Here is a 12,867-nt window from a genome sequence, read left to right on the forward strand (position 1 = left end):
AGTAGGTGTGGCTTTATTGGAGGAAGTGTGTCACTGTGGGGACAGGCTTTGTAGTCTCAAATGCTCAAACTGTGCCCAGTGTGGTATAAGTTCACTTCCTGTTTCCTGTGTATCAAGGTCTTAGCTACCTTTCTAGCACCATGTCTGCCTGCATGCTACCTTGCTTCTGGCATAGCAATAATGGACTAAGCCTCTGAAACTATAAGCCAGTCCCAATTAAATGTTTTCCTTTGTAAGAGTTTCTGTGGTCTGTTGCTGCTGGGGCCATGCCAATCTGGGTGGCCTTCGCTGTCACCTGTGGCCATGGAGACAACCAAACCTAGTCTGTTGCTGAGGATCATGTCTGGGTCTGTGGTCCTACCACAGCCAAGGTCTGTGTTGTTGTCCATGGCCCATGTTGCCACCAAAGGCCATATGAAACATGGGATCTGGGCTGAAACCTGCGGCCTTGTTAGTGTCCAGGGGCCATGCTGCTGCCAAAACCATCCTGATCTGAGTAACCAGCTCAGATCTGAGCCTGGAGCTCGGATGTTGACCAGGCTGAACTGCTGTCTAGGGCCATGTCTAGGTCTGTGGTCTAGCCGCAGCTGGGGTCTGTGTTGAAGTCTGTTGCCCACATTGCCACTGCAGCCTTGGTGGAGTCTGGGGGCCATGCTGCAGCAGGGGCCATACAGATCTGGGTGTCCTGTGCTGCCACCCAGGGCCATGGTGTCATCTGGGCCCAGGATACTGCTGAGGACCATGTCTGAGTCCATGACCCTATAGTGGCCAGGGTTTGGATTGAGGTTATGTGTCTCTCTTTGTTGCCACTGAGGGCCATGAATGTGCCCAGGATCAGGTCAACCACCTGAGTCCAGATTGGTGTCTGAGGGCTATGATGCATGCATCTCTGAGTGACCTATGCTGCTACCCAATTCCATTGTAATGTCCGGGTCAGAGCTGCAGCTGAGGACCATGTCTGGGGCTGTGGCCCTACTACAGCCAGGGTCTGTGCTGATGATATCTGAGGCTCCTGTTACTACTGAAGGCCATGCAGACTCTTGAAATCTGGGATCATGTTGGTGTCTAACGGTCACACTGCCACTGGTGCCCATGCCAATCCTAGTGACCTGCACTGCCACCAGGGCAATGCAGGGGACATCCAGACCTGGCTGCTTTCAAAGACCATGTCTGGCTCCATGGTCCTACCGTGGCTGGGGTCTATGCTGAAGTCCAATTCCTATATTGCCACCAAAGGTTATATAGAAACCCAGGGTTGGGGCTGCAACCTGAGGTCTTGGAGGTGTCTGGGGCGATGCTGTCATCAGAATCATCCCAGCCTGAGGGGCCAGTGCTTCCACCCAGAGCCAGGATGTTGTCTGGGCTCAAGCTGCTGCTGAGGGTCGGGCCTGGGTCCGTGGTCTAGCTGCATCTAGGATCTGTGTTGATGTCAGGAGCCTTAGGAACCTTGCGAGATGAAATCAGAAGGTCATGCTGAGCTGACCCTGTTCTTTGCTGACCTAGGAAGAGCTGGCCTTGCCTTTCACTGGACACTGCAGCAAGAGATCTGGCCCTGACCCTCACAGGACAGCCAGCTCCTGCACTTGGGAGAGATGACCCCACCTCTCACCATAGGTGAGGGTGAACCAACCCTGAGGAGATGGGGAGCTGGCTCTGCCCCTTCACCTGAGGCAGGTGGCCCCAGTGACCTGAACTGACCAGCTCAGCTGCCAACCAGATCCATAGCTGGGCCTTGGATTGGTCCACCCTAACCTGCTGGTCCTATACTGCTGGACAGTACTTGACACATCGAGGTCCCCAGTGCCATTAGGACAAATGAAGAGGTATTGGAGAGATGGGAAAGGAGAAGCAAAAACTTTTGTTTGGTTGGTTTGTTCTTGTCTGTTTGTTTGCTTGCTTGCTTGCTTGCTTTGTTTTGTTTTCTTTTGTGGGAGGACACTGCAGGGGTGAGAGGAGGATATGAGGGGACCGGGAGGTGAGCAGAAATTGGGCACATCCTGTGAAACTCCCAAAGAATCAGTCAGTGAAGAAGTTAACTTAGAAAAAAAGTTGCCATGGTCATGGTGTCTCTTCAGCAATGGAAACCCAAATAGAAGCACATGGTGGTGGCACACACCTTTAATCCCAGCACTCGGGAGTCAGAGGCAGGTGGATCTCTGATCTACAAAGTGAGTTCCAGGACAGGCAAGGCTACACAGAAAAACCCTGTCTCGAAAAAAAACAACCCCAAAAAACAAACAAAAAAAAAAAAAAAAAAGGAAAGAAAGAAAAAAACCCTAAGACATCTCCTAAATGAAAATTTTTTAAGCTTCCTGATTGGAGAACAATTTATTCAATAATTTACAGTTTATGTTGAAATTATCTTAGAAATGCAAACCCTAGTAGGAGGTAGTTGTTTGCTAAAGAAAGCCATAGTTATTCCCATTCTTTTCTCTTCATCTCTCTTTCTGTACTGGAGAGGGAACACAGGGTTTGACACATGCTAAGCATCTGCTCTACCACCAAGTCCCCAGCCCTAAGAACCTATGTATGGGACATGGGAAGATGACTCAGCAGTTAGGAGTAGATAGTATTCTTTCACAGGACCCACGTTTAATTTCTGGTCCCCACATCAAATGGCTTAACAACCTCCTGTAACCCTAGCTCCAGCAGATCAAGGACCTTGCTATCTTCTAGACTCCAAAGACACCTGGACTCACATGTGCATGTTCTCCATTATAAAAAGAATCTTTAATAAGTATGAAAGTTATTTATTATATAAAATAATAATTATGGGCTAGACATGATAGCACATGTCTTTAATCCCAGCATTTGGGAAGCAGAGGCAGCTAGGTCTCTGTGAGTTTGAGGTCAGCTTGATCTAAATAGTGAGTTTCAGGACAGTCAGAGCTACAAAGTGAGATCTTGGCTAAAATATATAAATAAATAATGAAACATAAACTTCCTGGTTTGAGTATAGGGCACTTGAAGTTTCTGATGTCCCTTGTCACTAGCTGTCACTTGCTATGAACTATAGGCATTTACTGATACTAATTAGTTTAGGTAATTGTTTTATCCTATTTGAGATGAGCTTTGGTTCCTCCTTCAGCAGTCAGTTAACCTGGAGGTGGTAGAGCCTGTGTGAAAAATAAAGATCCTGGAGGGATGGGTATCTGGAAGTGACACCCACCTCCAGGGCTACAGTGAACAGCAGGATGAAAACTCGTTCTGAGCACACACTCCTCGTGGCCAGTGCTGAACCTGATTCACTACCTTCTTGGCTACCTGCTGAGGAAAGTTTGGTACTCATGCCAGTGTGGTGTTACTGGTACACAGCAGGAACACTTTAACCACCAGCCTTCAAGTCACCCTGCTGCAGAGGTGCCCTCCAGGACAAGGAGATAGTTCCGTATGATGGGAGGCCCACAGCACCCACACAGCATCCGGCTGCAGAGGTGCTCTCCAGGATAAGGAGATAGTCCGGTATGATGGGAGCTTGGACTGACATTTGTGGACTCTGCAGATGTACTTGTTCTGCCACCAGCAGAAGGAAGACAGATGGGGTGGGTCAGTCTGCTTAAACCCTCAGGTCAGATGAGAAGTCTGGGGACCTTACAGTGAGAGGGGACAGGAGGTGAGGACCTCCTGGGAGGTGCTAAGGAGAGTGAGGACCTGTTTCCTGCTGTATTTGCCCAGCCTGTGAGATTGAACACAGTTACTGCTTCTTCTTGAGGACATGTGACAGATCATTTCATGTGGTGGCTTGGGGAGGGTACAGGTGTTGACACACATTTCAGTTAGTCAAGAAGATAATGATGCTGAGCCTGTTGGTGCATATCTGTGATCCCAGCTCTCAGGAGGCTGACACCAAAGGACCTGAGAATTTGAGGCCATCTTGAGCTACATTGTGATGCCCTCTCTCAAGAAAACAAAGATTAAAGATGTGTGCCACCACTACCCGTCTAAGTCAGAGAGGCTAAGTAACAAGGAGGACTCAAGGAGGTGGTGGTGCATAGATCCACCTGGGGAGGGGAGGTAGAAAAGTCTTGCAGGTGGGGGTCATAACAGGAGGGATCAGGTTGGGGACGGATAGTATGATAGAGAGAGAGAGTACTGGGAGAGACTACTGGAATTGGGGGCATTTCAGGGGCGGTGTGGAAGCCTAGTACAAGGGAAACTCCCTGGGATCTATGAGGGTGACCCGAGCAAAGACTCTTAGTCATGGGGATTTAGAGCCTGAACTGGCCATCTTCTGTAACCAGGCAAGGCTTCTAGTGGCAGGACTGGGACATCAACCCAGCCACAAAACCTTCAACCTATAATTTATCCTGCTTGCAAGATATGCTGGGGTAATGGTGGTATATAACTTGGGGGAGTGGCCAACAATGACTGGTCTAACTTGAGGCCCTGCCCGGAGAAGGGGCCCATGCTTGGCACTACCTGGATGGCCAGGACCCAGAGGCTGAATATTCTAGAGACCTAGGGTAGAACCAAACACAACTGGCCAAAAAAAAAAAAAAGTCAACGAAATGATCTTTAATGATATTCTGCTATGCTCATAGACCCAGAGCCTAGCCGAATGGTCATCAGAGAGGCTTCATCCAGCAACTGGCAGGAGCAGATGCAGAAATCACAGCCAGACATTACGTGAAGCTCAGGGAACCCTGCAGAAGATGGGGCAGGAAGGATTGTAGGAGCCAGAGGGGTCAAGGACACCATAAGAACACAGCCCAAGAATCAACTAAGCGGGGCTCCTGGGCTCACAGAGATTGTAGTGACAATCAGGAGCCTATATGGGTCTGAACTAAGCCCTCTGCATATATATTTGGTTGAATGGCTTGGTGTTCTTTTGGGAATCCTAACAGTAGGAATGGGGATTGTCTCTGACACTTTGGTTTGCTCTTGGGACCCTTTTCCTCCTACTGGGTTGCCTCATCCAGCCTTGATATGGGGGTTTATGCCTAGTCTTGTAATTTGTTTTGAGGTGTTTGATTGATATCCCTGGGAGGCCTTTTCTTTTCTGAAGGAGAACAAGACTGTATCTGGGGGAGAGGGGAGGTTGGAGGGGACTATGAGGAGCAGAGGGAGAGCAACTGGTTGGGATGTAATATATATAGAGAGATAAAATATCCAAAACAAGAGCTCGAGTATTTGCTTTAGCAACATTAGAATGATGCAGAGAATATTAGTATGGCCTCTCTGTACAAGGATTACCTACAAATTCGTGAATTGTTCTATATGTAGAAGAAAAAAGAGCTGGGGTTATATATAGTTCAGTGATAATGTTTCCCTGGCATACCTGAGAGCCTTGGGTCTGTCTCCAACAACACCAGAAAGAAAAGAGAAAAAAGTGACTAAGTTTCTGTCCTGCACAAAGAGGCTGCATGGGGTCCATAGAAGGATCCTGGAGGATGGGTTCCATCTGTTGTAACTCCCTTCTATGATGGGCATTTTGTCATTCCAAGTAAGCACAGCCATTTGCTGATCAGTGGGGAATGTAGAACACAGGTGGTGCTGTGTGATAGCTTTGCCCTCTCCAGGCAGTCCTAGGGATTGGATCTGTCCCCAAATAACTCGTGTCAAAATTCTGATCCCCCGCCCAGCACCTCATAGTGTAACCGTGTTTGGAAATATATTGTTGTAGTTGTAATTAATGAAGATAGGTCATTTGGGGAGGCCCTGAGTTCTACTAGGAGGTGTGTCCTTACAAAAAAGAGGAAATTTGGACATAGCACACAGAGATGGGAAGATGTTGCCACAAGCCACAGAATACTAAGACTGGGAGAAAGGCAACAGGGGCTTGTTGGTTTTTTTAATTTTTTTTCAATTATTGTTATTTTTGTTTTTGTTTTTACGATGCAGGGCCTCTTTGTGTAGCTTTGGAGCCTGTCCTGGAACTCACTCTGTAGACCAGGCTGGCCTCGAACTCACAGAGACCCGCCTGCCTCTGCCTCCCAAGTGCTGGGATTAAAGGTGTGTGCCACCACTGCCCGGCTGAGTTTGTTGATTTTTCTACACAGACTTCAGTCTCCAGTGCTGCATGAGGGTCCACGTCTTTGTGCACTCTGCCTTATGACAGTGACAGCCAATGTAAGGTGGCAGGAGGCGAAAGTGACCGAGTCAGGAGAATTACCGTGTGTTCTGTGGTTCTTGGTATTGGTTTGTCTTTGCTGGGGAGGTTGACTAGGTCGTTACATTCCATGGCCTCTGGAAGCCCTTGCGGGGCTGAGCTGTGGTCAGGCTTAGCCCTGGTGCTGGGCAGTGAGTAATCCCAAGCAGAACCTCTGTAGAGGCTTCAAATTCAGAAGTTTGAAAATGTTCAGATCTAAGCTTGTGTCTGCGTGAATTCATTTGTGTGTGTGTGTTTGTTTTCTTTTGTTTGTTTGTTTTTTCCAAACAAGAGTTTCTTTGAGTAGTGTTGGCTTTTCTAGAACTCACTCTGTAAACCAGACTGGCCTTGAACTCACAGAGATCCACCTGCTTCTGCCTCCCAAATCCTGGGATTAAAGGCATACTCCCATTGTCCCTCTGCAGCCTGGGTTCAGGCCCTGAGACAGGGAAGGAGGTGTCAGCGCGACAAAGTGAATTGTCTGACCACCAGATGAATTTCACACAAGTGGCCAGACCCAAATAGTTCCAGCCATCTTTCTACATCAAAAACAAACATGTTTTCCCATGCTAACCAATAAGTTTTTTCCATCCTCCAATGTTAACCTCTAGAAAAAACAAATATGTCAAATATGTTTTCTCCCAACTTTTTTTTTCTTTTTCTTTTTTTTTTAAATATTTATTCATTTATTATGCATACACTATCTGCCTACATGTCTGCCTGCAGGCCAGAGAGGGCACCAGACCTCATTACAGATGGTTGTGAGCCACCATGTGGTTGCTGGGAATTGAACTCAAGACCTTTGGAAGAGCAGGCAATGCTCTTAACCACTGAACCATCTCTTCAGCCCCCTTCTCCCAACTTTTACATCAAAACATCTTTAAACAAAAAACACTTATCATTTTGCTAGTGTGGCCAGATATCAAGCAAGGTACATCCTGTCTTAACAAAACTAAAAGGTGATTGACATAGGCACACATTTTCAAGAACAACAATCCCTTTCAAAACATATTTTCGGGGATGACTTGCCTTGATCTTGTCAACACTGTGTTAGAGCAGCTCCTGAAGTGACAGCTGGCATCCCCAGACAAGAAGCCTGAGAGGCAGCAGCTCCCAAAGAATTTTAGGGGAAAATATTAGAGAAAAAAATGTGGTTTCTAGCCTTCCTGGACCTGGAGGGAGGGGGAGGGAGCTGGAGCTTCCCACAGGGCAGGAAACCCTGACTGCCCTGGGGGACGGAGGGGAAGGAGGGGGGGAGTGGGGGGAGTGGGAGGGTGTTGGGAGGGGGGGCGGAAATGGAAACTTTTATAATTTAATAAAATTTACTAAAAAAAAAATACCCTAGGTACACACAAAAAAAAAACATCAAAAAAAAAAAAAGAATCAACACAATAAATAGTGGGTATGGTGATGATAAATGCTATAGAAAAAATAAAGAAGGGAAGTAGGATGATTCTTGATACTATCTTGAAGCTTAATATAATCCTGTGCATAGATGGGGCTTCAATAAATATTTGTTGTTGATATAAAAAAAAATGTGGTTTCTAAGAATGATCATATCTGTCTCATGCATGATTGACAAAATGACACAAAGACCACCAAGAGAATCATCAATATTAGGAGAGAGAAGAGAGCATGCAGGCTACGTGGTTCCAGCAGTATTCTCCACTATCCTGAAGTCCACTGGTCCTTGTCAAGTAAGACTGTCCCCATGGGCTTTTCCCTTATCTGGAGACCCGTTGGAACAAGTACTCATATACTAGTCTGAAACTAGGCTGTATGGCTCCCAACTGCGTACACCTTTAATATATATGTGTGTAAACATATATATTATTACACACACACATATATACGTATGTTATTACATATACATACATACACACATATATATTAGCTAGATTTATTTATTTTACATCCCAACTGCAGTTTCCCCTCCCTCCTCTCCTATTCTCTCCCACCACCTCCCCTTCTTTATATATTTTTATATAATATATAAATCTGAAGGATGAAGACTACAGGCCAGGTTGTTTAACCTAACTTTTTATTTTGGGTGAGAAAATAGCTTTGTCTACTGATGGGCAATTTTTTTTGTCTGGGTACGTTAACTGTTGTATATGGATTTCTGTCTAAAACTTCAAGTCCATTATGATCTTAGAAGTGCTTTAGACGTCTTGCCCAGGGACAGGGCTGATATCCACCTGCCATTTGCTGTCTGAGTGGGTCATGACCTCATACCTCCTTAGCACATTTGGGCTGCAGGGCCTGTCCTGTCCCCTGTGGTGAGGCGCTCTACTGTCTTCTCCACTCTGTTCTAGCTTGGTAGCCTGTGTGCTGGGTGGATGCTGACCCTTTGCATGAACTCTACTGCCATCTACCTGGACTCCTTTCATGACAGATGTGTTTCATGTAACTGTTCTCTTCTTCCCCCCACAGAGTCTATAGGAGACGTAGCCGCAAGACTCCCAGATGAACAACCGAAAGGAAGATATGGAAATCACTTCTCACTACCGGCATCTGCTTCGAGAGCTCAATGAGCAAAGGCAGCACGGAGTCCTGTGTGATGTGTGTGTTGTGGTGGAGGGCAAGGTCTTCAAGGCACACAAGAACATCTTGCTCGGGAGCAGCCGCTACTTCAAGACACTCTATTGCCAAGTACAGAAGACATCTGACCAGGCCACCGTCACTCACCTGGACATTGTCACAGCCCAGGGCTTCAAGGCCATCATTGACTTCATGTACTCCGCTCACCTGGCTCTCACCAGCAGGAATGTCATTGAGGTGATGTCAGCTGCTAGCTTCCTACAGATGACTGACATTGTGCAGGCCTGCCATGATTTCATCAAAGCTGCACTGGACATCAGCATCAAGTCAGATGCCTCAGACGAACTCTCTGAGTTTGAGATCGGCACCCCAGCCAGCAGCAGCACAGAGGCGCTGATCTCAGCTGTGATGGCGGGGAGGAGCATCTCCCCATGGCTGGCTCGGAGGACAAGCCCTGCCAATTCTTCTGGAGACTCTGCCATTGCCAGCTGTCATGAAGGAGGAAGCAGCTATGGGAAGGAGGACCAGGAACCTAAGGTTGATGGCCCTGATGACATTTCTTCACAGGTGTTGTGGCCTGGAGATGTAGGCTATGGGTCTCTACGCATCAAGGAAGAACAGGTTTCACCATCGCATTATGGAGGCAGTGAGCTTCCATCCTCCAAGGACTCTGCAATACAGAACTCTTTATCAGAACAGGGTGCTGGGGATGGCTGGCAGCCCACAGGCCGGAGGAAGAATCGGAAGAACAAAGAGACTGTCCGACATATCACCCAGCAGGTGGAGGAGGACAGCCGGGCTGGCTCCCCGGTACCCTCATTCCTGCCCACATCGGGATGGCCTTTCAGCAGCCGAGATTCAAGTAAGCCTTTCTTGTGACAGGTTGGGCGCAGGTGGCCCAGGTCACTGTGTTGACTGCTTCCTGGCTGTTGGTGAAGTGGCACATTCCCATGCTCACACCAATGACTTCCTATGCTAACCTGTCACTGGCAGCTCACAACTGCCTACAACTCCAGCTTCAGAGAGGTCTGAATCTCTGGCCTCCGTGAACTCCTGCACTCACATGCACATACCAGCACCCACATACTTAAATTTTTAAAACTTTTACTTTTTTAAAAAAAAATATTAATTACATGCGTATGAGGTAGAGTGGGGATTACATGGGCACATGACTCCGGATACCCACAGAGGCTCTGGCTTCTGAGCAGATGTGAGCTTCCCGACGTGGATGTTGGGAATCAAACTTGGGTCCTCTGAAAGAACAGTATATGCTTAACTTAACTGCTGAGCCATCTCTTCAGCCCCCTTTGCCTTGCAGACATTTTTAACTGAGCAGTTCACTGACATTAAATATATTCATGTTGTACCCATCTCCAGAACTTAAAAAAAATTTATTTTATTTTGTATGAATATTTTGCCTGTGTACCATGTGTGTGCTTGGTGCCAGTGGAGGTCAGCAGAGGGTACCATATATACACTGGGACTGGAGTTACTGATTGTTGTGAGCTATCACATGAGTACTGAGAATTAAACCTGGGTCCTCTATAAGAGCAACAAGTGCTCTTAACCGCTGAACCATCTCTCTCCACACACTTCAGTTTTATTTTTAAAGTTCTCATTGCCCTGTTTCCAACACTGAGCCACCAAGCACGGAGCCGGGGCTTGGATATTTCTAAAAGTTGGTTTCACTTAGCATTGCTGCACGTTGGGCTGAATCATTCTCTGTGCCGGTGTCCTGGGGGGCGGGAGGAAGTCGAGCAGAGTCTATACCCACAAGGTATCAGAGGCATTTGACACAGTGTGACAGCCACAAATATCTTCTGACATGCACACATGTCTCCAAGCAGCCCCCGTTCTCCCTAGGGATGGACTGAACTGAATCAGAACAGTATCAGTCATTTCCTGATCGTTGTCCTGTGGAGAGGCACACAAGGCAATAGACATGAATAGTGATGTTCGCCTCCTGGATTTGCTTATAATCCCAAACCTGGTGAATGCTGAGACTTTGGGGGCACGTTTTGAGGTTCACAGATATTGGGGGCCATCCTCCACTTGTCTAAGAATATATGTGTGTGCCCAGTTTCCCTGCAGCTGACGATGCTGGGGGCATGTATCCCATGGGAGTCAATGGTAAATTAGTAAGTGGAACAATCCTAGAGCCTGTGGGCTGGAGGTTTCAAATGCAGTCAGCGAGCAGAAGGTGTTTTCAGAATCCAACAAGTGATTTTGGCTGTATACTTTCTTAGTCTTAAATCCTTGGGTTGCCAAGGCAACTGTGAACTGCTTTTGCTTGGGGATTCTGAAGGCTGAGATAAGGATGAGAGGTGTAGGCTGGAGCGTGGGATGCTTCCTGCATGTCATGGTAGTGTGTCATTCGTTGGGCCTCTGCCACCCTGGCAGGAATGTAAATCACGACACTTGATGGAGGTCAGTTTGTTTTCATTAAAGATTGATATATTATTTATAGGAGAAAAGGCTCTTTCTGTTTTTGTTTTTTTTGAGACAGGGTTTCTCTGTAGCTTTGGAGCCTGTAGACCAGCTGGCCTTGAACTCACAGAGATCCGAAAAACTTTTTCATTTAAGATTTATTTATTTATTATAGAGTGTTTCGCCTGCATGTATGCCTTTAGGCCAGAAGAGGGCGTCAGATATCGTTACAGATGGCTTTTGAGCCACCATGTGGTTGTTGGGAATTGAACTTAGGACCTCTGGAAGAGCAGCCAGTGCTCTTAACCTCTGAGCCATCTCCAGCCCTGAAAAAGCTCTTTTCTAAAGACACATGTCAGGTGCCATCAAGGCTTTCTGAGCAGTTCCTCAGAAGTGAAACCTTCTGGTCCTGGTCACTTGTCTTGTCCTCTCTGTGTCTCCATCTCAGCTCCTGTGATTTTCGAAACGAAAGGTCAAATACATTATAACCCAGCAGGTCTGGAAAACCAGTTTTAAAATGTACTCAATCTATGTGATAACTGGTGAGATGGTATTAAATAAGTTCATCGGTTGTGGTGCTGGCCAGACTTGGACATCTGGTACACTGTTGATAAGGCCACCTTTTCATGACATCGTTTAGACAGCATAACAACAAATTTGATCATCTTTTTCTTTAAAATTCTTCTCTCAGACAGTACATCCTGACCTCCTCTATTTCCCCCCAGAACTGACCATCTCTGTAAAGAAAATCCTCTGTGCTGTTGTGGGTGTGTGGAGGGACTGCATGACTTTGAGGGAAAAGGGGGCACCATCTGCTTCAGCTCCCCCGCACCCCACATTCCATAGCACTACCTGCTCTATTCTTCATCTAGCCTGCGTGGTTTTCCTCCCAAATGTGACTGACAGAACCTCCTGGAAGCAGGTCTGGTTGGGAGTGGCAGCTGGTGACCAGACGGGCGAAACTGCTCTCTTTTGGATGGCTCTGTTTAAATGAGAACCTGGCGCTGCACACCTTCCTGTCAGTTGTGGGAAGGACAATGCTGATGCCATAAAATAGCGGAGGAGGCAAGAACAAGCACAGGTCAGAAACCTGTGACAGGAAGAGGCATCCCGGCATTCAGCAGCGCTTGACAGGCTGAATCCAGATTCTGATAGACCCAGTGTGTACAGAGTGACTTTTCATCTTGAGGGGTAGGGGGCGGCTGGTCTCAGGACCACGGCCTTCCCTTTTGCACCTCTGATCAGTAGCTTGCCAGAGCCTCCTTGTAATACTGAGAGGTCTCATTGTCCATCCCTCTTTAGGCTGAGCTGCAGTGGAAATGCTTTGTATTGTCGTGGTGACTTTACAGAGGGTTAACCTGAAAGGGTTCCTATACATAGACTAACCTAAAAACATTCTTTGAGATGAGGAGACTAGGTGACTAGTCACTGTGGGGTACCTGGCAGAGTTGATGGTGTATGATCCCCACCAGAACAGTCCAGATAGTGCCTCCTGGGCTGAGGGGTGTGTTGCCTGGGCTGAGGAATGAACAGGAAGCTTGTGGAGGGATTTGCTTCTGGGAACCCAGCAAGTCACATGTTGAGATGACTGTTGGCAGGGCACTGATACCCCCAGACTCTGCAGGAATCTTTCTGGTCTGTTGCAAAGAAAGCAGATTCTGGCAGGATGCCAAGTTGATGGGGCAGTTACCTTAAATTGAGTAGCTCTTGTCTGTGGTAATATTTCTTGTTTGTTTTGCTTTGTTTCACAAGGCTATCTCACTGTGTAACCCAGGCTGGCATTGAATTTCCTGCCTCTACATCTCAAGAGC

At 47.1% G+C, this 12,867-nt stretch overlaps 1 protein-coding gene and 1 pseudogene across 4 annotated transcripts in view; both read left to right on the forward strand.

The window, feature by feature from the left end:
• Zbtb46 (zinc finger and BTB domain containing 46) overlaps positions 1-12,867 on the forward strand; it is a 74,800-nt gene that overhangs the window by 30,937 nt on the left and 30,996 nt on the right. For 3 of the 4 annotated variants that reach the window (XM_048441378.3, XM_085696852.2, XM_085696851.2), the window contains exon 2: positions 8,522-9,491. In XM_048441378.3, the coding sequence (XP_048297335.2) occupies positions 8,555-9,491 (937 nt within the window). In that variant the 5' untranslated portion in view covers positions 8,522-8,554. Of the gene's footprint in view, positions 1-1,542; positions 1,824-8,521; positions 9,492-12,867 lie in introns of those variants that run through there. The other variant, XM_048441377.3, reaches the window with a different exon arrangement.
• LOC125405106 (U6 spliceosomal RNA) lies at positions 5,111-5,223 on the forward strand (annotated as a pseudogene).

This window comes from Myodes glareolus, chromosome 10, assembly GCF_982192425.1.
Source record: "Myodes glareolus chromosome 10, mMyoGla1.1, whole genome shotgun sequence".
Lineage (NCBI taxonomy): Eukaryota > Metazoa > Chordata > Mammalia > Rodentia > Cricetidae > Myodes > Myodes glareolus.